The 26,782-nt window shown below is 40.1% G+C and overlaps 1 protein-coding gene across 2 annotated transcripts in view; it reads left to right on the top strand.

Annotated features, from left to right (window-relative positions):
• The window catches only part of cntn3a.1 (contactin 3a, tandem duplicate 1), a 107,580-nt gene that overhangs the window by 51,106 nt on the left and 29,692 nt on the right, over positions 1–26,782 (top strand). Inside the window, exons 6-11 of one of the 2 annotated variants that reach the window (XM_014145840.2) lie at positions 13,152–13,355; positions 13,615–13,717; positions 14,935–15,119; positions 18,776–18,915; positions 23,120–23,249; positions 26,516–26,666. In XM_014145840.2, coding sequence (XP_014001315.1) covers positions 13,152–13,355; positions 13,615–13,717; positions 14,935–15,119; positions 18,776–18,915; positions 23,120–23,249; positions 26,516–26,666 — 913 coding nt within the window. Of the gene's footprint in view, positions 1–13,151; positions 13,356–13,614; positions 13,718–14,934; positions 15,120–18,775; positions 18,916–23,092; positions 23,250–26,515; positions 26,667–26,782 lie in introns of both variants that reach the window. The other variant, XM_014145839.2, reaches the window with a different exon arrangement.

Raw genomic sequence — 26,782 nt, 5'->3', positions numbered from 1 at the left:
CCTGTCGCGAGTGACCTGGTAATGAAAGATTGGTATCTCAATGCATACTCTCAATGCATACTCTAAATTGTTCGCAGTGTGTAGACCCCCCCACCCCCCCTTTCTCCCGGAACTTATCATTCAATCGTGTCTTCTTCAGATAGCGTTACAGTTCATCTTCCCAACGGCACATGTTAACTCTTGCCGGTCACATTTGATGGCCCTTGATAATGTTACGATTTTCAATATACAAATAGGAACATGAGAGAAATGTGTATGTTATCTCTCTCCACGCTCACTCCACATGCATGGTCCCCGGACTCTGGTGCACTCCTGCCACCGGTACCCAGGTTAATGACTCGGACTCATATAGGAGTGTTAAAAGTCACTGTCGCATTGAACGCCTTTCTTCAGCTGGTTAGGGAGGGTTTTGAGGTTCACACAAAGCTGTTTGTGACCAAGTTATTCCTACATGCATTAAGACGCTATCTGACATCACCTTCCATGATAACCCCAAGAGAAGACAGATCAGAACAGCAGTTATTTCAAGTAATTTCTGAAGAATATGACAAATTATTACATTCCCAATTTCTTAATAACATTATCTCTACGACAAATGTCAAAGAGCATAACAACATACTGTTACTGTTGAAACCATTTTCAAAATTAGTTCATACTCCCATATTTTACTGGCAACCTCTCGGAAGAGTTACCAGATCAGGAAGTTAGCGCTCTTACCCACAATCCAGTGGACCCAATCTGGTGAAATTTGTATTAAAACAAAGACAAAAATGACATCAGCAATACACATATCACAATCCATTTGGAGTAACTGTCATCCCTTATTAACATATATTTTTCCTTCTATTTGCAGACTGAACAAAATACATTTGTATATTTACCCAAAGACCAGGGCCCCAGGGAACTGGTCATTTTCCCTTCGGACACATGATTCACATCGTGATTCAAAAACAACATGTTAAATAAAAAATAAACTAATTCGAATAACCAATCAACTTAGAATTACAACGCTTGATAACTCCATAAGGAAATAATAGTCTCTCATAAAGTAATGGTAAAATAGAATAGAGACTGGTGTTTCTCATTCATTTTATAATTAAATCCCACCTGTTTCGATAATTTCTAGTGAGATGGATCAGGCCTCACCAGAAAGTCAGGATACAGGGCATTCGACACCATTAAATATTTCCTTCCCCTTTTCTTTCCCTGTCCTTCAGAAACCCTTTAAAACATTTAAAAGATTTCAATCCTTCTGCATACCCAATTTAAAACCAAATTGGAAAGACCCCACTAAATAAATCCCATGGTATCAACACCACTAATGCATAACCGGAAAATTGTGTGTGCATGCCGGTGTGCATGCAGGTGTGTGTGTGTGTGTGTGTGTGTGTGTGTGTGTGTGTGTGTGTGTGTGTGTGTGTGTGTGTGTGTGTGTGTGTGTGTGTGTGTGTGGTAAACCATACAGTAGGTCAAAAACACACATGAACAGGCCTTACTTATCTGTGAACTCAGTTTATGGCGTAATCCAGATACTTTTATACTTAAAACTGCCGAGTATCACTAACTGCTCCCCCTAATACCACAGTCTCCGGAAGTATTCCAACGAGAGATAAAGAAACCCCCTCCTCTTCTGGAAAAGAAAGTGTACATTTTGTTAGCAATCCACAAGTATTAATTATAAACCAAACATGATAACGGTACATCCACTGTCCTTACTCCAATCATTAAACGTTTGTTTTAATCCACACCATCGTTTATGTATCCTTTATATAGCATGTACTACCCTTAGACACGGCGACTTTATGTCGCCACCGAGTCCAATGATTCACTGGTCTCTTTTCCCCCTTGATTCTCCATAACCACCGCACCACAATGTTCATGAACTAAAAAATGAAAAGTTCATTTTAGGTTTAGTAACCCCTTTGCTAATTCTTCGTTACCCCTCCACCCTTTCGCCCATTCTAGAAATCTATTTCAGAATAAGACGACATAAAATGTAAATCTATTTCATAATAAAACCACATAAAATGTCTCATGAGATAAAAAACTGTTTTCTGAGCTTGCAAGGAGTGTTTGGCAAGATCATTTTAATTTGTTACCTCTTTAGAATCCATCCCCCTGGCATTTCGCCTAGATTCTTCAACCCAACATACTTTTTCCTGTGGCAAATTTAGCCAATTTCTCATCATAAGGAATCCGCAATATTTGATCCCTGGCCTATTAATAAGTTGTGTAAGACATGTTCTCATACGTCTTCCTTCACATAGAAACTGGAATCTCTATGAATCACTATCGATCGAACCAAGAACATACACCGCTATTTTAAAGTTCCCTGTCCCACTAACGCTTGCATGGCAGCACTTCCTTCGAATGCAGCAAGCTCCATTCCTACTTTACACTCATTCTTCCAATGTTGGATAGTCCCACATCTAAAACAGGGAGCTATCTCCCTACTCTTTGAAGTGTTTTCGCTATGTTTCTTTGTCTTACCTTGGCCATTGAAACCACTGTTAGTGACTTTCACTGTGGCCGTATTAACCCCTTGCACATCTGCGAAGTGAGCAGAGTTATAATATTCCACTCTCAAAACATCTTGCTCTATTTCATCCACAACCCCCCACAATTGCTGTTTTGATCACAGGTTTCAAACTTGCCATCAAAGCTAAAGTGCAATTTCTATCAATGCACTCCCGTGCCCAGTCTTTCTGTGGCTGAGTACTTCTACTAATTCCGGGTTTATCGGTTTGTATTTTTTGTTGATAGAATGCTGACATCAAAACGCTGGTATATTGAGATTTTGATTAGGTTTTTATGTCATTGTGCGAAGTTGGTAGAATGGTAGAATGCTCATGCGCTTCTTTCAGTGCCTTCATGGCTTTATTAAACTCCTCTTGCTCCCCTTTACAGGGAGAATCGGGGTCTGTCACCATATTAATAGTTATTATTCCCAAACCTCTCACATCGGTGTCCAGGGTGTTTAGATTTCTTCACTCCCGTCTCTAATACACACCTTCTATTAACTTTTTCCCAAGGTAGCGATACCCACTTCCCCAGATAATAGTTGTGGTATTTGTGCCTATTAATTTGTCATGGCACTTAATACCTTGTATTAGAACCTATTCTATAGCTTCTGCAAATGTATTACTGGAGAATACGGATGACCTAATGTCTTATTCCAGTATTGCGGCTCAAATATCACTGTTGTTGATAACACACATTACCAAAATTATTCACACTTGTCTTCCTATTTCCACATAATCTGTCATGGTTCACCACACCAACAGGGCATACAACCAACCTATATTTATTACTACTGCTAATACACCTAAATACACCCAAATCCATCAGCATTCAAATATCTTATGGCTTTTCATCTAACCCTGAATGGCAACTTTTCATCCTAGTACACAAGCATGTTACTTTATCCATCCACACACACTCTACTGCAGCATGGCCACTGCTGCTGAGACTTTCACCCTCTTGTTACAGGTTTAGCAGGGAACCAACCCCACCCTGGTCTTACCCCCTACGACTTACCCTTTGCTGGTACCAGCCTGCTCGGGCTTACCTTCCGGAACTCACCCTATTCTTATAGTACTCACAGGAACCAATCCACTCGGGATTTACCCCCTAGGACTTACCCTATACAGGTGCCAACCTGTTTGGGCTTACCTTCCGGACTCTTACCCTATACTTATAGTAGTCACATGAACTAACCCATTTGGGATTTACTCCCTAGGACTTACCCTATACAGGTACTAACCTGTTTGGGCTTACCTTCCGGGACTTACCATATACTTTATGGTACTAGCAGGAACCAACCTACTCGGGATTTACCCCCTAGAACTTACCCTTTACAGGTATCAACCTGTTCGGGCTTACCTTCCAGGACTAACCATATACCACAAAGCTGCGACCGGTCGTAATACAATGGGACTACTGAATAAGCTCAGGCTTTCTAGGTCCGTATCCTATAATTGGTTCAGCCTACGACTCTCATCTCCCCAAAATGTCAAAACTAGTGGTAACAGGTGTAGGAACTGTGCCTACACTACCTTATTTCTGGTGCCAGCTCCTGTTTGACTGATTCGGAATCTTTTGTTTGACTGCAAATCGTCGTGAACCCTGCTTGCAGCGCCAACTGTTAGGTTCTAATTATCAGAGTAAGAACTCGACGGACACTAGGAAAGCTTAAACCAAGTTTATTCGCCCATTGGGTCAATACAGCTACATCAGACAAAGTAATTTTTCACACAAGCACTGATATTTAACCCTTTCTCCTCGGCTGAGTCTCCTACCATCTGAACAGCCAATGCATCTCTGTTGCTAGACAGAACCTTAGTGATATCTGTTCTTCCTCACTTCATCTGACCTGACCTCTACCCCAAAGTGCTCACTCCTCCCCAACTCAAGGCTGTCATGGTGATTGGTACCAGACTGTGTCTCTTCTCCTCCCAGAGGATCCCTCCCATAGGATCCCTGATGGCTAACAATAACATACAGTGGGGAAAAAAAGTATTTAGTCAGCCACCAATTGTGCAAGTTCTCCCACTTAAAAAGACGAGAGAGGCCTGTAATTTTCATCATAGGTACACGTCAACAATGACAGACAAAATGAGCAAAAAAATTCCTGAAAATCACATTGTAGGATTTTTAATGAATTTATTTGCAAATTATGGTGGAAAATAAGTATTTGGTTAATAACAAAAGTTTATCTCAATACTTTGTTATATACACTTTGTTGGCAATGACACAGGTCAAACGTTTTCTGTAAGTCTTCACAAGGTTTTCACACACTGTTGCTGGTATTTTGGCCCATTCCTCCTCTAGAGCAGTGATGTTTTGGGGCTGTCGCTGGGCAACACGGACTTTCAACTCCCTCCAAAAATGTTCTATGGGGTTGAGATCTGGAGACTGGCTAGGCCACTCCAGGACCTTGAAATGCTTCTTACGAAGCCACTCCTTCATTGCCCGGGCGGTGTGTTTGGGATCATTGTCATGCTGAAAGACCCAGCCACATTTCATCTTCAATGCCCTTGCTGATGGAAGGGGGTTTTCACTCAAAATCTCACAATACATGGCCCCATTCATTCTTTCCTTTACACGGATCAGTCGTCCTGGTCCCTTTGCAGAAAAACAGCCCCAAAGCATGATGTTTCCACCCCCATGCTTCACAGTAGGTATGGTGTTCTTTGGATGCAACTCAGCATTCTTTGTCCTCCAAACACGACGACTTGAGATTTTACCAAAAAGTTATATTTTGGTTTCATCTGACCATATGACATTCTCCCAATCCTCTTCTGGATCATCCAAATGCTCTCTAGCAAACTTCAGACAGGCCTGGACATGTACTGGCTTAAGCAGGGGGACACGTCTGGCACTGCAGGATTTGAGTCCCTGGTGGCATAGTGTGTTACTGATGGTAGGCTTTGTTACTTTGGTCCCAGCTCTCTGCAGGTCATTCACTAGGTCCCCCCGTGTGGTTCTGGGATTTTTGCTCACCGTTCTTGTGATCATTTTGACCCCACGGGTGAGATCTTGCGTGGAGCCCCAGATCGAGGGAGATTATCAGTGGTCTTGTATGTCTTCCATTTCCTAATAATTGCTCCCACAGTTGATTTCTTCAAACCAAGCTGCTTACCTATTGCAGATTCAGTCTTCCCAGCCTGGTGCAGGTCTACAATTTTGTTTCTGGTGTCCTTTGACAGCTCTTTGGTCTTGGCCATAGTGGAGTTTGGAGTGTGACTGTTTGAGGTTGTGGACAGGTGTCTTTTATACTGATAACAAGTTCAAACAGGTGCCATTAATACAGGTAACAAGTGGAGGACGGAGGAGCCTCTTAAAGAAGAAGTTACAGGTCTGTGAGAGCCAGAAATCTTGCTTGTTTGTAGGTGACCAAATACTTATTTTCCACCATCATTTGCAAATAAATTCATTAAAAATCCTACAATGTGATTTTCTGGATTTTTTTTCTTCTAATTTTGTCTGTCATAGTTGACGTGTACCTATGACGAACATTACAGGCCTCTCTCATATTTTTAAGTGGGAGAACTTGCACAATTGGTGGCTGACTAAATCATTTTTTCCCCCACTGTATCCTGACATAATGTAAACATTATACATTACCCTCTTTTCCTCAGTGACATGAATAAGTATATTTCATATTCTCAGAACCCAACAAAATGCTGATGTTTATTTAGTTATGGATCCACAAATTACTATGGGAATAAATATCACTGAATTACAGAAATATTGGAACAAAGTTGTCTAATGAAGGTAAACAAATTGTTGCTTACTGGAAAATACTCTTTCAAATATACACAGTGACGTTGTACAGCACTATTATGGCTTTTAGCAGGTACAGTACAGTAGCTGGACAATAGACTTGCCTAGAAGGAGGGTAGGGGGAGAATTCTATCGTCAAATGTATTTCTTAGTTAGGTTGGCTGTATCACACTCGGCCGTGATTGGTTGCAATTTCAGTTTAATCCACCAGTAAAGACAAAACAAATAATACAACAAAAAGTATTATTATTATTATTATTATTATTATGTATCACATCCGACCGTGATTGGGAGACCCATTGGGCAGCGCACAATTGGCCCAGCTTTTCTCTCCCTCTAAAAACAGAAATACATGTTTTGGCCTTTACAAATATTATTTTGGCCTTTATTTAGATTACAATCCCTCACCTTCGTTTTTTTGAAAACTAAATAACCTCCAAAATTATGTTATATATTATCAAGTTGATCGCACAGTCATATAGCGGCACCTACATAAAGCTGAGTGACTAACTCATTCATGGCTTTGGATCAAAATAAATAAGTACCAACATTCTTTCTGATTGTCTTTAATAAATAAATGTTTTGGTTATCCTGACCTGGACAACATGTACAGTATTATAATAGCCAATTATGGGATATTAGCAGGACAATATACCTATACCTTTACCAACGCCTCTCTGTATTTTGATACTTTGTATTTTGATACTTTCCTCTCCGTCAGGGAATTGAACCCCGGTCTCTCGCGTGCCCGCACGGCACAGGGATTCTTTAGCTAAACAGCCCAGTACTGTAGCCTACTCCCGACCGGCACGTTGTACAGCTCCATATTTTCCAGTCAATCCTAATGGAAACCCATTGGGTTTTTATTTTTTCTTGGAATAGAAACACCATAATATTAATCAAATTAATCTCAAACTCTAAAAGTAATTGGAAAGGTAGATACAAATTATTTGTGACATTGTGGTTACAATAATGAATGTAAACAAGATGCTGTGTTTTTATTTACAGTAGTGATGGACAGCTGGTGGCATTTTGAAAACTGGTTTTCAAATACTTGTAGCCTGATTAGCAGGACAATAGACACTTTATAGCCTGGCTACTGTAGGTGTGAACATCTCCCTACCTGCAATGTATTCGATGCTTAAGTACTCTGAAGTGTTACTTTTCTAACACAAAACAGCAGTACAGTATTTCTTCATCAACATCTTCATGATTTCGTTAATAAAATGATGATTAAAATACTCTTCCAGAAATATTGGAACAAAGTTGTCTAATGAAGGTAAACAAATTGTTGCTTACTGGAAAATACTCTTTCAAACACACACGGTCACGTTGTACAGCACCATTATGGCTATTAGCAGGTAGCTGGACAATAGACTTGCCTAGAAGAAGGATAGGGGGAGAATTTTATCTTCAAATGTATTTCTAAGTTAGGTTGGCTGTATCACAACCGGCTGTGATTGGTTGCTATTTTCAGTTTAATCCACCAGAAAAGACAAAACAAATAATACAGCAAAAAGTATTATTATGTATCACATCCAACCATGATTGGGAGTCCCATAGGGCAGCACACAATTGGCCCAGTGTTTCCCTCCCTCTAAAAACAGAAATAAATGTTTTGGCCTTTACAAATATTATTTTGTCCTTTATTCAGATTACAATCGCTCACTTTAATTTTTTTTTCTTCAAAATAACCTCCAAAATATTGTTATATAATATCAAGTTGATGGGACAGTCCCGGCTCCTACATAGAGCTGAGTTACTCACTCATTCATGGCTTTGGATCAAAATAAATAAGTACCAACATTCTTTCTGATAATCTTGAATAAAGAAATGTTTTGGTTATCCTGACCTGGACACCATGTACAGTATTATAATAGCCCATTATAGGCTATTAGCAGGACAATATACCTTTACCAACACCTCTCTGTATTTTGATACTTTGTGGATGGGGCCTCCCGAGTGGCGCAGTGCAAAATGCATTGCTACAGATGCAGGTTCAATACCCGTGCCGGCCGCCACCCGGAGACCCATGAGGCGGCTTTTGGTTTTAATTTAGAATCCTCCAATCCCCAATATGTAATTATTGGCAGAGAGTCACGTCATATTTTCCAATACACTGTAGGCCTACCGTAGGCGACATGAGTCTCACTAGTGTTGAGTAATGTGCTGTTAAAAGTGGTGTAGGTCTTATTTATTTAAAGAGCATATTGAAGTTCGAAGCAATAGGATTTGAAGCAATAGCCTACAACTATTTTAGCACCGTTTCATGCTGCTCTGTGTGACGCTCGTCAAAATGAGTAGACCAAGGTGCAGCGTGGAAAGTGCTCATATTTATATTTATTGTAACTCAGAACACTCAAACAAAATAACAAACAAAGAAAAAATGAACGTGACGTTCTGCAGGCTTACTGAGCTGACAAAAACAAGATCCCACACTGAAGGAGGGAAAAAGGGCTGCTTAAGTATGATTCCCAATCAGAGACAACGATAGACAGCTGCCTCTGATTGGAAACCATACTAGGCCAATCAAAGAAAAACAACAACATAGAAATATGACACATAGAATGCCCACCCATGTCACACCCTGACCTAACCAAACAGAGAAAAATGGCTCTCTCAGGTCAGGGCGTGACACTCTGAGACAAGCATGGGGACTGGTCTTGATAAATCAATGAGATTTTTATTTTGAGTGAATTTCTGTTTGGGTACTGGTTAGACTACAATTATACAATTAGGGTGTAGAAATGTGATGCTCTTAGTCTAACCTTTATTTAACTAGGCGAGTCAGTTAAGAACAAATTCTTATTTACAAGGATGGCCTACTCCTTCCTCCCCATCAGGGAATTGAACCACGGTCTCCCGCACGACACAGGGATTCTTTAGCTAAATAGCCAAGTACTGTAGCCTACTCCCGACCGTCACGTTGTACAGTGCCATATTTTCTGTTCCATCCTAACGGAAACCCAATGGGTTTTTCGTTTTTCTTGGAATAGGAACACCATAATATTAAGCAAATTAATTAAGCAAAATTTCTTAAAATCAGTCACATATACTATGTTCTTACAAAAAAAGGTTTTAAATTCTCTAGTACAGACACTATTGAAGGCTTTCAAATGCTTCTCAAAGATGGTGGTCAAACTAGCACTAACTAGCATTAATGATACCAGTGGTTCACACTTAAATGACGAACACTGTAGATTGAAATTGTTTGAGCAGGGCGTTGAACCTGGTTGCTTCTGTGTATCGCTCTGGATGGGAGTCTGTTAGATGATTAATGTGATGCAGTTGTTGAGCGGCTTCACTGCAAGTATATTGTATGTTTTAAACATTCAATAAAAAAAATAATAATAATAATAATAACACTGTGGGGTTGCTTTGCTGGCTCTGGTACTGGGGGACCTTGAACCTGTGCAAGACATCATGAAATTAGCAGATTATCAAGTTGTTTTGGAGTGCAGTGTTCAACCCAGTGTCCAACAACTGAGTCTCTGTTATCGAACCTCCCCCATAACCTTCAACTGAGTTGTTTGGTATAGTTACGTATGACAGGTTACCTAAGGCAAAAACAAAAGTAGGGTGTGTGGTTGGTTGGTAGGTCGGTCGGTCGGTCGGTCGGGGTGAATGGGTAGGTATGTAATGCGAACGTCTAGCAACCGGAAAGATTGCGAGTTTGAATCTCATCATGGTCAATTTGAGCTAATTAGTAACTTTTCAACTACTTACTACTTTTGAGCTACTTTGCAACTAATTATCATTATCATGCTAACCCTCGCCCTGACCTTAACCCTTTTAGCTAACCCTTCCCCTAACGCTAACCTTAACCCTTTTAGCTAAACCTTGCCCTAACCCTAACCCTAACCTTAACCCTTTAACCTAACTCCTAAACTTAACCCTAACCTTAACCCCTAACACCTAGCCTAGCTAACGTTAGCCATCTAGCAACCTAGCTAGAATTTGTAACATATCATAAGTTTCGCAAATACGTAACATAGTACGTTTTGAAAATTCTTAACATATTCTACATTTTTCAAATTTGTTAAATATAATACGAATTGTAATTTGGAACATATCATACGAAGTGGGTGATGGACATCCACAAATGAATACATACCATACGAAATGTAACATAAATGGAGTGTCTTGGATTTACGTACAGAATAATACGAAATGCTGATATGAAACGTAACATATCATACTATGAGACCAGGTTGGGGCCAACGGCTGTGCAACCAAGTACAAGCAGTACCTGCAGTTTTATATTTATCCACCCTCTAACCATTTAAAGGAAATTGAAGCTGCTTTTCATAATACATCAGCTAAATGGAACCACAAAGGAAAACCTGTCAATCCATGTCAGTCCACGGCACATTATTGACCAACCACATAAGTTCTGGAGTGACTCAGCATACTGCTCCTGCTTCCTGTTTCCGGGATCATTACTCAACGTGAACCAGTCAATTAGTAACCTTTTTGTTCCTCTTATTCCTGTTTGTCACCCCCTCGCATGTTTGGATGATGTTGTTTCAAAAACAAACATGAACAAATGCATAGACTTGTCAGGATGAACACTGAATGTATTATTAATAGATGAAGAAGATCTTACGCCTGTGTCTCTGCAGCAGATGTACATGTATCAAACCAATAAGTCTTTGATGCAACAAGTCATGTATACGAAGGTGATGCTCAAAGGGGGCCTTATACTACAAATGTGTATTTATCTATTCAACACAAGCAGTGTAATGGGTACCTACAGTAGCTACATATCTAAATTAAATGCGTAGGCCTACTGTAATAGTATTGGGATGCAATCATAAGCATTACATAAAAAGTTTATCAGTACTAATGTGCTTATGTCAACAATTGTAGGTACAGAATACATGGTGTGTAATATAAACAATGCAATTGTTTATTGATGAATGTCAATGCAATAATTACATACTTTAACTTTTCCCATACTTACATACCACTCTCCAAATAATAGTCAAGCAATCACTACAATGGAACTCATCCCTGTACATCACAGGAGGCTGCTGAGGGGAGGACGGCTCATAGTAATGTCTGGAACGGAGCAAATGTAATGGCATCAAACACATGGAAACTATGTGTTTGATGTATCTGATACCATTCCACTCATTCATTTAATGAGAGCACAACTCATTTCACAATTATTCCCAATACTACACTGCAGAGTCATCTATTAAACAGGCTTTACCAACAGGAATGATTGCTTTTGGGACAGGGAAACAACTTGGTCCAGAGCAAACTATCCTGATGGGTATACTATGACGCTAGCTAGATCTACTCAGGACTCAAAAAGCATGTGGAACTGCAGCCCTTCAGGACCTCCTATGAAGAACATTGACTCAGTGGAGGATCCTCAGAGGAGGAAGGCGAAGACCATACTACTCAGTGAATTTCATACAAATAAAAATAGTGAAACATTAATAAATGTATCCTTTTTAGATAAAACTATACTAAATATATTCTCATGTCACCAAATAACTGATTAAAACACAATGTTTTGCAATGACAACAGCACTTTGTAGGGAAGCACCATGGTGTAGCCAGAGGACAGCTATTTTCTGTACTCCTGTTGGTACACTGACTTCAATGCAAAACCTAGGGAAGCTTATGGTTCTCACGGTGTAACTGCTAAACTGCTTTCTGTACTACTGTGTGATTGTACACATGGATTGGATTGTGGGTTTACTAAGGCGTTAGTTTTAGTAGCTATGTTGACTATGATGTTAACTAATATGGTGACAACATTGTAGGCTCTGTGTAGCGGTTATGATATGAAGGTTTGGCTTGGAAAGGTTTTTTTGCCTGGTCACAGACAGCTGTTGTGTTGTGCACTGAAGTCCTCAAGCAAAGGGAAACTGTGAGAAAAGGAGAGCGCGTAGATGTGAGGATGCTGTTTGTATGGCTGCTATGAAAGTGAATTGTCTTTGCGGATGATCAGGGGTGTATTCATTCTGCCAATTCTGTTGCAAAACTTTTCTTAAACAGAAGCAAACAAAATGAAACGGGGATGGATCTACCCAAATTTGTTTTGCAACAGTTTGGACAAATGATTACACCCTAGATCAGCTAGATGCAGGCAAGAGTGTGCAAAGCAGTATTGAATATGTAATTGTCTGTCACCTTGATTACTCCAATGTGTTTCTCTACCTGTGCACCTACGTTATAAACTTTCAACTGTCATTTATAGGCTAGATTGTTGTTCCACATGATGGGAATAGGGAAATTTGAAATGCTATTGATGTTACTGTACATTGAGCTGGGTGAGTGCAATATGAATGACAGACAGTCATTCAAAATGCTGTAATAGAAATAAGGCCATGCTCATAAAAATAAAATAAAAATCGTCCTCCCTAATCTTAAACGTTACTGACCGCCACTGGTTTAGCTGTAATGGAAAGTTTGTATCCTGTATATTTGACTGTGATACGTGGTTGTTTCACGTAGCTATCTTAAAATGAATGCACTTACTGTAATTCTCTCTGGATAAGAGCATCTGCTGTATGTTTTACATACAGATCTCATATTACTCTATTGAATTATTATTTAAATGTGTTATTTAATATTTATGTCACAAATGTATAATTTGTTAATGTCTTTATAAAAAATGTAGATGTGCTACATTTGATTGTGCAAAACCTAGCAGTACTACTTATATATCTGAGAGTGAGGCAGATATATAGCATTTTGCAGCAAAAAATTGAAATTGAACACCATGCCATGATTAGATAGTGAAAAAAAACAGAACAATAATAGCTAATTTACCAACGTATCTGAAAATTGATACATAGCGTTTTGGAATGAAACTCTTCATTTATTTATACTCCCACTTCTTTCCACAGAGCTCACCTTCACCTGGATCTTTAATGAGTACCCATCCTTTGTGATGCAAGACACTCGTCGCTTCGTATCTCAAAAGACGGGTAACCTGTACATTGCCATGGTGGAGCCATCAGACGTGGGCAATTACACCTGTGTGGTGACCAACACAGTCACCAAAAGTAGCATTCAAGGCCCCCCCACCCCTTTAGTGCTACGTGTTGATGGTAGGGCTCTCAAAGTGTACCACTGGTGTACATTACACATTCTGTATCATCAAACGATTTCCAAACAGTAACATCATACTTTTTTACATTACTGTGTTCTTCAGTGAAGAGGTTTGTAAATAAATAACATAAGCGAACAAACCACAAACACACTATCCAATATTGCAGCTCACCCACCTGAACGGGAATGCCTCTTTTTGAATGATTTGTTAATTAAATGTGTATTATGTATGTTACCTGTTTGTTGATGCTCCTTTAGGTGTAATGGGTGAATATGAGCCAAAGATTGAAATCCAGCTTCCCGACGTCATACCTGTGGCCAAGAGTTCCACTGTCAAACTGGAGTGTTTTGCACTGGGAAAGTAGGTCCTAATCTGTATCACACTAGAATAACAGAGTTAAGATCATAATGTCAACTCATTCCACAGTAGGGCTGGGTCGATAAACTGAAAATTACAGACTTCCTCTTATCAAAACAATTTAGCTTAGATCGGTTATTTTCAGTGATTAGGCTACATAGTGTTCATTAACCTTTTTGACATAGCCTACCAAAAGACCAGAAGGCCTCTGCTAGCAATTGTGGCTTGATGCCCTATTACTATTACAAGTCTTAAGTTCTTTTCTTTTCTATCAAGACGAGTCTCAAGTCAACAAATTTGCGACTTGAGTAGTATACGTTATGTGGCTCGAGTCCACACCTCTGCCTATTAGCCTACCAAAGAGGCGTTTTTGTAGGAAATTACATTTACTGTTAGATCAATTACATGGCTATCTAGCAAGAATATCATATTTAGAGTTAGCAATTTAGCTAATGTGTTTTTAGTTCCCACTTCCTCAGGTGGTGAATTATATAGGCTATAAGCCATAGGTTATAGAAGATCTAGTCAAATTCATCTCTAAATAGCCCAAATGAAATCTGATTATTCTGGACACTATTTTGGAATGTTGCACATAAAAATATCGATCATGGATTCCCTGAACATGTTAGATGAAATAGCTAACTTCTTGATGACACTAGAAAAAGTGTTTATCATGATTTACTTTTTGTCCATATGGCCCAGCTCTATTCCAAAGCTTTAAATGTCTCCACTTGTGCTGCGGAATTGCTAGGTTTTTGTTGCCACAACTTGCTAGTACGTTGTCAAGTGGGCAGTTGTGTGTTTGAGCCGGTTTGAGCCGTTGTACGGACAGTGTACCCAGATGGGGAGGAAGCTATACTGCTAAGCAGACATGCTGTGCTCCATCACACTGGTCACAAAACAAAATCAACCAGATGTTAAGTCTTGAGCACACTGTGTGATATAATTTATAGAGCAGTGTTTATTTAATTGACAAGACAGTATTGGACAAGGAAGAGTTCATTTGCAGGCTGGTTTCTCCTCAAAGACCGGCCCCTCCTTCCTCAATTTGCTGTAATATCATCAAATCACATTCCAAATGATCCTTCCAGCCAATGAAATATTTTAAGTCCAAAGCCGACTGGCCGGTTACATAAACACATGTACAAAAACAGATACATTCACTAGAAAAGGGCTATTCAGGTTTTTACACTGTATTCTCTATTATTGTGTGTAACTAGCCCAGTTCCAACCATTAGCTGGAGAAGAGTGGATGGGGTAGCAGTTGGACGAAAGGTGGACGTGAACAAGGCCAGCGGAGTGCTCGAGATCCCCTACTTCCAGCAGGAAGATGCAGGCCTGTACGAATGTGTTGCCGAAAACTCAAAAGGGAGGAACTCGGTTAAAGGAAAGCTCTCTTTCTATGGTGGGTAAGAGTTACTGGGGGTTTTGTGTAGAGTTATGGACAAAATAAACTGGGGGAAAAAACAATGGAGTCATATTACACAACTTAATTTCCCTTCTCTTTCAGAAACCATCTTTTCGTAAGAGGTATTTTTATGACAATTCTGGTGCAGCAAGGTTGAGTTCCCACTTTCTCAGAGATTTGTAAAATATTAGACTCCGATCCTCTTACCTCCTACTGTTGTAGATCATGAGGTAGCAAATAGCATCCACAGTGTGATGATGTTGCATAATTGTTCCAGTCATATTACAGTACATATCTGTAAAGAATTCACTGGAAAAGTAATTAATTATCAGTATTATGTAAAATAGCTTGATGAAAAAAGTTAGCAAATAGTTGGTAAAATGTCTTCCCCTGTTATATTTGTTGTGAATCTGTAGCGGACATGAGTCGGTCATGATCACATGATGAGGTAGCCCCGCCTGCAAACTTCAAAACCAGTGTCTGCTCTCGGCCTGAGAGGGTATTTCCTCTTGGTCTAATGGTCTAAGATGTTGGTTGCTTCCGTGGGAGACCTGGGTGCATATCTCGCGTGTTACAAATGTTCAACACTTTTTTTCTTTACTGGCTGTATAACTGCATCATATAGTGGAATGGGGTTGTAAATTAAGGTTTTATCATATTTCATTCTTGACAAGCTGTGCCAGAGGCTAAACAGAGGCTGTAGTGAGTCCTTAGAGATTTATATATCCCTTCAGGGCCAGGTGATTTTTCAGTACTCAGACTGGACTTATGGCCCATTTACTGAGAAAGCTTTTAATGGCCACTCTGAAGGTTTTACAGTATTTCTGCCTATTATTTTATTGTTTATGCATTACTGAAGGATCCCCACAAGGCTTTACAGAGGGGTGGGCTATAAAATCAGGAATTACCAATTTGTATTCAAAAGGAGATGTCTTTAATATGATAATACATTTTCCAGTACTTGTGGGTAGATAGAAACATATTGTACTTTGACGAAAACCTGACGTGGTCTTGATACTTTCTCCGGCTCTGAGTGGTGCATTGTGGAGACTTGTTTGTCCTTGTAAGCTTTTAGTCTGTTTTTTTTCTCCCAGCTACACTGATTGGCCTTTTGCCAGGTGATAAAAATCAGTTATCTCCTTTTGAACTCCCATAGACAGGAGCTTGTGGGGCATCCATCAGCTGTATAGAGGAATAAGATAATCAATATGGGGGATCTGGACTTGAAGCACAACATCCCCTGCTGCTGGCACAGGAACAATATGGGGCCCTCTCTTTCAATTTCGCTCTTAATTGCCCTTCAAAGTTCCATTAAATGTATTAAATAAGATCCTGTTTCACAGGTTGGATGACATATGAATAGGCCTGCTTTTGGATATAATTGACTTAAAAAGTACCCTCACAGTTGTGTGACCTTTCCATTACCTACTCTTTGGTGGTCTCATTTGTAATTCTTGGGGAGGTTGTCATTTTGTATTTTCTTCGTACAGTATTGCATTTTCAATTCACCAATGGTTGGGACTTGGATTCTTCCCAGTACATTCATCATACTGTAGGCTTTTGTAAAGGAAATACAGTTGAGGAAAGGTTGTTTTTTAAATAATGGAATTAAAGCCCTATTTCCTTCAAAAAGCTGCAAAACAGTTCTTCATCCTTATAGGGTTGTTATGAAACATTCACTTTGGACTATGAATTCAGCAAACCTATGTTAGAGGAGATAAGAAATACAAAGATAAATCATCAACATAAAACACCCCAAGTCCTTCTTGGCAACTAAGTCCAGATCTAAGTGATTGATTGAGTGCTATTGTAAGTTTTTGGACATATCTCTGAAGAGTATAGTCTCCTCCAGAGAAGTGCTTCAAAAAGTCTCACTACAATAAGCATGTTGGACAGGTGTAAAAGTGTTGGAGGTATTCCTTATGCACATTACATTTTCATTTACATTTTGGTAATTTAGCAAATGCTCTTATCCAGAGTGACTTACAGTTAGTGCAATCAACTAAGGTAGGTAAGACAACCACATAGGCATTGCAAGTAAAAACGTTCTTCAATAAAACTTCTACAGTATCAGCAAAATCAGTGCTAGTAAGAAAATACAAATGCAAGTGTTAGTGCAAGAAAGACGAGTTTAACATGACAATATGACAGCTATCATGATTCAACACAATATACTGTATATCAATCACTCAGGAGTATGTACAGAACAGTCTTCCAACAATAGATTAAACTTTGTAGCTCATACAAAGTTAACCTGTGTAGACATGGTACAGTACTCTTGTCGTTGTCTGTTTTCTCAGGTTTATCACAGGATGCTAACAGTATGTTATCTACTAAATAACACAACAGAAACTTAGTTTACAAACTTGCTTGCATGCACATACAAACGCACAAAAACACACACCAAATAGGTGTCCTTGACCCCTGGCCAGCGTTCAGTATTTATGTGTTAACTCAAAGGCCATGAATCTGCCCCTATCCTTGTGGAACATACAACCTGGTCTCAGGGCTTCGTATGATTTGGTACGTAATATTTATTCTCTTCATTTAGTATGATATGTTACGTTATGTTAGGTCACATTATGAATAGAATAGCGGTCATACAAAATCATATGATTTAAATAACGTATAGTATCATATGTCTTTCCCGGTCGTAAAATAGCATATGAATTGTATGAAGTAACACATTACTTTTTGGAGGACATATAGTATTATACATCTTTCTCTGAGACAAGGTTGCTTGTTGCGTCATAACAACAAAGGACAATTACAAAGGACAATTACAGGGAGAATTTATGGTAAGGTGAAATAACGACAAAGGTTAGGATAATTTACGTTAAAAGTTTAGGGAACTAAAACGACAAAGGTTAGAAGAATTTACGTAAAAGGTTAGGAGAATTAAGTTAAGGTTAGGAAAAGAGTTTGGGGAAGGGTTAGCTATAATGCTGCAGTTGTCACTGACATGACTCAAACACGTAACCTTTGAATTGCTCGACGGTCGCGGTGTAGGCCCACCCATCCTCCCCGACCAACCTCACTACTTACAGTACATTTATGTCTAAAGTAACTAGAGTCTAGAGACCATTAGTACATATCATATGTCTTGGAGGTGCACAACAATATGAATAGTATGCTTCGTATGGCTTTGAGGCCAGGCTGGAAGATAAGGCAGTAGTAATTTATGTGACACAAGAACCACCATTTTAAATGCACCACCATTTTCCAATAGATTTTATTTCAAATGAGAAAATGGGGGCATCCTATAGCGTCATCAATGCTGCTACCTTAGACTCACATCCACTTCACTTAGCAGTAATTCACAATAATGTGTCGAGTCAATATGAACTAACCTAAGCCAATCACCAATCTGCAAACTTTTCATTCAAAATTGTTGCGACAAAAGAGCTGTATATGGGCTCTGCTATAGAACCTCTTATTGCTGTTGTTTTTGTTTTTTTGCTTCTTTTGGGGTCAGATTTGGGTTAATGGGAAGTTGATTAATGAATTGCTCGGTTGGTTGCTTTATTAATGAACTAATTGCCTGCTTGGTTGATTAATTGATTTATGTTCACAACTGTAACCCATTTTCAATATTAACCACCATCCAGAATCCTAGCCATGTTAATTCATTGAGTATACTGTGGACCTTGCAGCTCCCCCTCACCTGATCGAGGAGCCTCAGGATGCTCAGAAGCCAATCGATGACACCCTGGTGTGGGAGTGCAAGGCCAGTGCCAAGCCAAAGTCCTCATACCGATGGCTGAAAAACGGCGAGCCTCTGGACACGATGGAGGTGAGTGTTTTCCTGTGAGGGTTGGAGGGAAGCCAGTCTCACTTCTTTAACAAAAATTGTTTTATTGCAGTACAGGTTTTTGTGATAAACTATCACTAGGTGATACCGCAATACCACAATGTGACCTAACTTTAAAAAAAATGTTGAATTAGAATGTGAGCAGTTAGTTGCACCTATGGTGTGCATTATAGAGCATTTTTCATACCTCATAAGGCATTATAAATGTTCTTTTAATGCATTATGAAGAGGGTGTTCATAAGAGGTGTTACCCAATTACTCAAATTACTAGAACGGACAAAACCAATCAGACTTATTAATTGTAATTCTATAGTCTAAAAACCTGGGACATGTGTTTACTCATACCTAATGCAAAATGTTTCATCTAAATACTTGACCATATTGTTGCTTTGTGAGAAAGGACATTGCTAATATGGTGAGCAATGACATGACTGTTTATGGGTGGAAGAACATAGCATAGTCATTCTATTTGGAAGAGCTTGCAGAATCTTAGCATACAATTGAAAAAGGCCCACATGTCTGTGTAGCAGGGTGAGTTTGTTTTGCGAATGAGCCAAAGTGATGCAATTTTCTGCTTGCGTCAAACACTGAGCCCCGCAGTAATCTGTTTTTCAATCTCTCCTATCTGCTCTTTCGAGTTTTTACCATTAAGCCACTTCTCCCCAGGGAAAGGAAACGAGAAGCCTTATCACACTGAGTAGATTTCACATTCATGCATTTGGCTTAGTTTGTTATTGTGGTAAATCCCGTGAATCACAGACACTTATAATGTCAGTGTTGGAATTGCGTAATGAACCTTCCACTGTGTTAAACAGGAAATGTGTTAAACACTTTTTTATATAAGTGAACAGATGTCCATTTAGTTGATTTAAGAATCAAGTTACTTTGATGTTAAAGTAGACTTAGTTTGGTATCTCAAAGGTGGTCAGCAGTCTCAAATGTGCAATTGTTGGGTGCAATTGAGAGGGTCATTTGAAGGTCAAGTGCTAGTCATCACACATCCCGGACCACATAAAACACTTGTTAGTATACCAGTGTACCTCAGCATTTATTGACTTTCAAATCACATATTCTATTCCAAATATCGGTCTGCGGAGGAAAGGTAACACACTTTTCATACATGTGGCTGTGTTAATGAGCTGGGGTGTTACCATTTTCTAAATGCCACCGTCAACCGCGGCAGCATTTAATCAATTTCCCAAACTCAAAGGTCAGCAGTGTAGTGGGAGAGGGGAGGAAAGGGAAAAGGCTACACGGACACTCCTGATCTGCAAAACGATGTTTCATTTCAGAGTTAGTTAAAATTGGGTTAGGGTTAAGGGTTTGGTTAAGGTTAGGGTTAAGGTAAGGCTCAGTTTCAGATTTTGGTTAGTCATTTTACAGGTCAGGAGTGTCCTTATAGCCTCTTCTGGAGGAAAGGAAGGGGAAAGGTGCCATTTGTTATTCCTCATTACAATGGATCTGTCGGCCCAGTCTCTCTTTTTGCTCCGACTGTTCCTAATTTTGGCTAGACGCCAAGGGAAATAGATGGCGTTGAGTAGGGCTGTAACTTAAAATGTCACCTCTTGAAATGAGGACCTTCTCATGCACATATTTCCCCACTCAATAGCTAGCCCTGGACAAATTAATGAGTGCATCTCGAGGTGTTCCGATTTTTACAAATGCCCTCTAAAGTCACAAACATGACTTTGGATTCATTGCTGTTTTTTGTGTCTGTTCACCTAGCAGTGTCAGTGATGGGATCGTTAAATCCATTTCATACGACATGAGGTGCTCAAATGGCCTTTCAACTATCAACGTAAAATACTGCTAAAATCAGAGAATAGTCAAGCTTAATTAATGACGCCCATAAAACAGATGTATGCCTCCATTTATTTTCTCTGCTAGAGCTAGAATCCAGGCAGAAACTCATCTAGCATTGTTCAAGTGGACAATGCTGGGCACCGAATGGAACAGTGAGGCTCAACCCCTACACACACACACACACACACACACACACACACACACACACACACACACACACACACACACACACACACACACACACACACACACACTGGTAGAGATACAGAGACTCACGCTTTGTGCCATCCCAAGTGCTGCATGCACTGCCCCCTCTCGCAGCCTCTAACACTGAGTCAGCCACTCACCCATCGCATGACTGAGACTCATAAGGGCCCCTCAGCAGGGTCACTCACTGATGGTAAGGGACAGCCTTGTATTTTCAAGAGGCAGAGCAGTAATGCTTTCAGACAACAGACAGAGTGCAGGACGGTCCCTCCGGAACTGCTCTCTCAATGACATTAAAAGACCGGCTGCACTCAATGGAGAAGATCAAGGGCAAGAACAATGAGTGTAGCCAGACTAAATTGACACGACTATAAAAGGGGTGTAGGAAGCAGTGGCAATTCTCATAAAGGTCAAAGAGAGAATAGAGGAGGAAAGAAGCGGATGTCATCCACTTTCTGTTTGTGTTTGTGCGTGCGTGCTTGTGTGTGCGTGTGTGTGTGTGTGTGTGTGTGTGTGTGTGTGTGTGTGTGTGTGTGTGTGTGTGTGTGTGTGTGTGTGTGTGTGTGTGTGTGTGTGTGTGTGTGTGTGTGTGTGTGTGTGTGTGTGTGTGTGTGTTTCTGTACTTGCATTCACGCGTGCCTCTTATCAACTCAATATTATTTTTGATCCTGCATAACAAACAGCTCTTCTGAATAAGACGGTCATCCCAGATTTAGCAAGTCTATTATGTTCCTGATTAATTCCACAGGGACTGTTCATTTAAACTATCATTTGATGAGGTTTCAGGAACATTTTTAGCAGAGGGGGTTAGAATAATCCCCTATGGGCCTATTAGGACCCCAGAAAATTAGCAGTATTTTAATTACCACCCCCCTGACGAGGAGAAATAGTGGCTACAGCTGAAATTAGATCAGGTCTTCCAACGGAATACAACTGTTTCCATGGAGTATTATTTCAAGTGTCTACACACAGCCCTTATTTTGTGCCCATAAACTGCTTATAATTTGCTGTTTCATAAATCATCAGTTCGTTATTTTCCATTTTTAAGCCGTGAGGTAACACTTAATTTGGTTACACTTCAGCCCTTTGTCAAAGGGCCTCAAACAAAATGTTATCAAACCTAAAGTATACAGTATGGAGAAGCAATAAATATAAATGATACTTTGCGAGCACAGTGTGTGGGAGCTTCTTTCATTTGAACACCAAACCTTAAAATGTCACCAAGTATGTGTATTTATGTAACGATATTCGTCGTCTGAAGAGGAAGAATCATCGGACCAAAACGCAGCGTGGTAAGTGTTCACGCTTTCTTTAATAAACTGAACACTAAAACAAAATTAACAAAGAGAAGAACCGAAACAGTTCCATAAGGTGCAAAACACTAAACAGAAATTAACTACCCACAAAAACCCTGTGGGAAAAGGCTACCTAAGTATGGTTCCCAATCAGAGACAACGATAGACAGCTGTCCCTGATTGAGAACCATTCCCGGCCAAAACAAAGAAATACACAAAACATAGAAAAGGGCACATAGAATGCCCACCCTAGTCACACCCTGGCCTAACCAAAATAGAGAACAAAAACCCTCTCTATGGCCAGGGCATGACAATTTATTAAGGAACCCCAGCAGCAGCTGCTCTTCCTGCTGTCCAGCAACATTAAGGCAGTTATATACAATGTAAAATATTACATTACATTTCATACATTTTTTCACAACACATAAAGTGTGTGCCCTCAGGCCATTACTCTACTGTCACCTATCTACAATACAAACTCCATGTGTACAGTATATGTGTTTAGAGTGTGTGTGCTAGCGGTTGTGTGTGTGTGTGTCTGTATCTGTGTGTGTGTGTCTCATCACGCTGTTCCATAAGGTGTATTTCTATCTGTTTTTTTTATTCTGATTCTACTGCTTGCATCAGTTATCTGATGTGAAATAGAGTTCCGTGTAGTCATGTGTGCCTCCCATAGTCTGTTCTTGACTTGTAGATTGTGAAGAGACCTTTGGTGGCATGTCTTGTGTGGTATACATGGGTGTCCAAGCTGTCTGTTAGTATCCTGCCCTACATTGTTTGTCTCTCATTAGTTTGAACCTGTTGAAGGCATCCTATCATACTATGAGTACAATAGCTCTCTCTCTGACTTTCAGATGGAAAACCAGGTGTCTCTTTTTCAGGACAGGGTGCAAGTGAACAACGGAGTCCTGACCATCAGCAGCTTGAAGCTGGCCGATATTGGGATGTACCAGTGTGTTGCAGAGAATAAACATGGCCGGGTCTTCACCAACACTGAACTCCAAGTTATAGGTAAGATTCAGCATGCCATTATCATCATCATTGTTGTCATTGTCATCGTCATTCAGCTGCATAACTAGCTCTCTTCAGTAGCTATGGTCACTAGCAAGGTTTGCAATTTAATTGTGTTGAAGCCACTTAAGGCCATACTGCACGCTATACATTGTTAGGTTCTTATTTTTCAGAGTAAATAACTCACGGACACTAGAGAAGCTTTAACCAACTGTAATTCTTCCCAAATGTTCTGTACAGCTGTATTCAGACAACAAAACATTTCTCACCATCACAGTTATATACATCCCACTTTACGACACTCCTCCTTCTCTCTCCAATCCTTACATCTTATGGTTCAACAGGAAGAAGGTAACTAGATACTGAACCCTGATTACTCCCTTAAGGGGAACTGACCTCACCTCCTGACCTCAACCCCTCCTTCCCCTAGTCCACAGATGTCCATCTGTCTCCCCTGTCTCAACCGTTGCTCTGCTCCCGTCCCCCAACACATTCCAACGCATTCCACAGCTATCTGTCTTTCTACAGAGGCCCAGTCTCTTTCTCATTTGATTCTATGCTTCTTTCCTATCATTTATTTAATATCTCAATGTTCAAAATGTCGAATCCAACAACATGTATCCTCCCATAGTCTAAATCCTGGAGGAAACCACAGGGTCGATTCAGTCCGTAACGTGGAAGATCTGTGTTGTAGTGTGGTTGACATTTAGGGCTGGATTCAACCAGTTCTGCCTTAACCTGCGATAACCAACAATTGCAAGTTTCATTGTTTTTATTTAGGTGATGTCGGAGGTGTAACTGCGTTGGAGCTGTCAAATTAGCAAGCGGCTCCCGGTGTTATACCTATCGTGAACATTGGCAGGATGCGCCGAGTCGCATTCGTAATAATCCCATGCAGCCTTGTTTACAAGTTCGAACACTGGAATGTGTGTTGTAATCTATACCTCGATTAGGCTGATATACTGTAAATCCTTATTATTTTGTTTAATGATTTTCATTTTGAGTGTCATTACTTCTATGTAGCCTACACTTTCTCGTTCTGAACATCTAACACGGGTGTGATTTAAGACTGGTGTGGTTTCATGACAATGACGACAAGAGCAGCCGCTCAGCAATTCGACAGCTCCAACGCCGTTACTATACACCTCTGACTTTGTCTAAACAAAAACAATGGAACTGCTATACAGTTGTTGGTTATAGCAGGTTAGAGCTGGAACTGATTGAATCTAGGCCTTAAAGGTCATTTCCGATTAAGCCAACATATGCAGCGTTTACCGTGGATGCAATCTCCGCAAACGCGGTAACATTGCCTTTAAATGTCAATCGCGCTACAACTCAGATCTTCCGCGTTATGGATTGAATCAAGCCCCAAGACTTTTAAGGCAGCCTTTCTTAAATATGGGTCTCGACCCAAAGTGGCTTGCGGACATGTCTGAGTTTTTGGATCTCAGCTTACTGTTTGTTGATAGTTAGAATAATAGAAAACACAAGGTGCAATTATGAAATGTTGTACTTCAGCAGTTTTCCTCTTGTTATGTCAGTCACTGACTGTCACTCAATTAGCCATGTCAGCTAACAATTTTTAGACTGGTAAATTAGTTTAGCCAGCTATGTAATCTTGTAGTAATCATGGCCGAATACCAACCAGGCACGCAGGGCACGTGCCTGTTAGTCACTGTCACTAAGATATCATATTAACATGGCATGAGTCATGGCAAAATGTGTAGAATTGCAGGAAATTAGCTTTAAAATGGCAAAGATTTCTCTCCACCACATAGCAAAATGTGCAGAATTGTAGGAAATGTTTTATTTTATTTTTTATTCTCTCTGCCATCAAGACGGGGGCCCCCCAACCAAATTTTGTTTAGAGACCCCAAAAGGGGGCATGTTTTCATGAGCTTGGGTCCCAGGCAAAGACTGAATTTCTCATTTGGATCCCAGGCTGAAGAAGTTTCAGAACCCCTATTTTAAGGCATGAGAGCGAAATGACTTGTTCCTCAGAGTTAGAGCAACTAATGTCATGGTGGTGTAGAGAATGAGAGCATAATTATTCCGAAAGTTAAAAGACCTTGGACAAATTGAATGACAATATCTGTTGGTCTGTAGGTATTAACCCTTTACACTCTACCCATATACGGGTTGAAAATAGCAGATTTTGGCAGTGATGAGCGCCTAAATCGAAACACATTGGCTGTACAGTAACATGCTATAAATGACATCAGAGCTCAGGCTCTCCGCTTCACAGCGCTTTATGGGTTTTGACTGACAGACGTTCTGAACTTGAGCACCGCACGTGACAATAAGTTGCCCCCATCCTTCCCGTTAATTTGGCAAATGTTTTGTTGACTGAGTGAGGGTATTGCTGTAAATTAAGAGGACTTTATGTATTTTGAAAGATGAGACATTGAGGACCTACCCCACATTTTCCAGGGATATTCTTGTCATGTTACTGAATGTATCCAGAGTATTTTCAGATTTCGTTATCAACAAATGTGGCAAAAAGTACAGTACATTTTAAATTCACATAAAATCAACAGTGTAATGTTTTGATTCTGTCTTGTGTCAGGTAAACTGTTGTGTCCTCACCTTTGGTCGAATAATTTTCCCATAACCTCCAAACTGTTCCCTTTCAATTGCTACCATGCTTATGCATATGCTTTTCATATTTCTTCTGTAAGAAACATTTCAGTTTAGCCCTATTCGTATAGGCAAAGGGTTAAAGGGAGGAAGTGACATTTTTTGGTATATTTTTTTCTTAAACACTGGCAGGAAATAATTGCAAGGCGCATTGCACAGGTTCTCAGCGCTGTCATTGTCGCTCGGCAGCGTATTGGCTTTGAAGAGCGCTCTGCTGAGTCGATATGCATACAAAACAGATCCAGACGTCGGAGTGTTAGTAATTAAAGCCTAAAGGAGCGGCTACAAAGCCTCCCCTCGTTTTACATCTTTTCTTTTTTGTCAAAGCCCCACGGCTGAATGCTTGATGTATTACGCCCCAGCAAGGAAAACTGCAAGGCGTTCTAAAACGATGAAGCATCTTTCTTAAATGAATGTCTTTTTAAAGACGCCCGCTCCAAGTGTGTGCATGTGTGTGTGCGTGTGTGTGCGTGTGTGGTGTCTATGGAGGATGTGTGGTTAGCTGACCTACCTAATAGATATGGTGACCTACATGTTCTGAGGGATGCTCTCTCTTGATTTCTCTCTCTCTTCTTTCAATCCCTCTATTTTAGCCAATTGATATCTGTCTCTCCATCTCTCTCTCATAGCTGTAGCCCCAGATTTCTCCCAGAACATGCTGAAGCCTCAGACCCTGGCCAGGCAGGGAGGTGACGTGCTGATTGAGTGCAGGCCTAAGATGTCTCCACATGGGATGATCTCCTGGAGGAAGGGGAAAGAAGCACTCCGAGAGAGCCACAGGTATGGTGGAAAGCTGGGACAGGATTCTGAAGGGACATTCACAAACCTGGATTCAAATTGTACTTAATACAAATACTTTTTAGCATTTACTTCAGCCTGTCTGGAGTGCCAGGTGG

Source organism: Salmo salar, chromosome ssa15 (assembly GCF_905237065.1).
Source record: "Salmo salar chromosome ssa15, Ssal_v3.1, whole genome shotgun sequence".
NCBI lineage: Eukaryota > Metazoa > Chordata > Actinopteri > Salmoniformes > Salmonidae > Salmo > Salmo salar.
The sequence above is the reverse complement of the archived record's forward strand: the minus strand, read 5'-3'. Positions and strand labels throughout refer to the sequence as shown.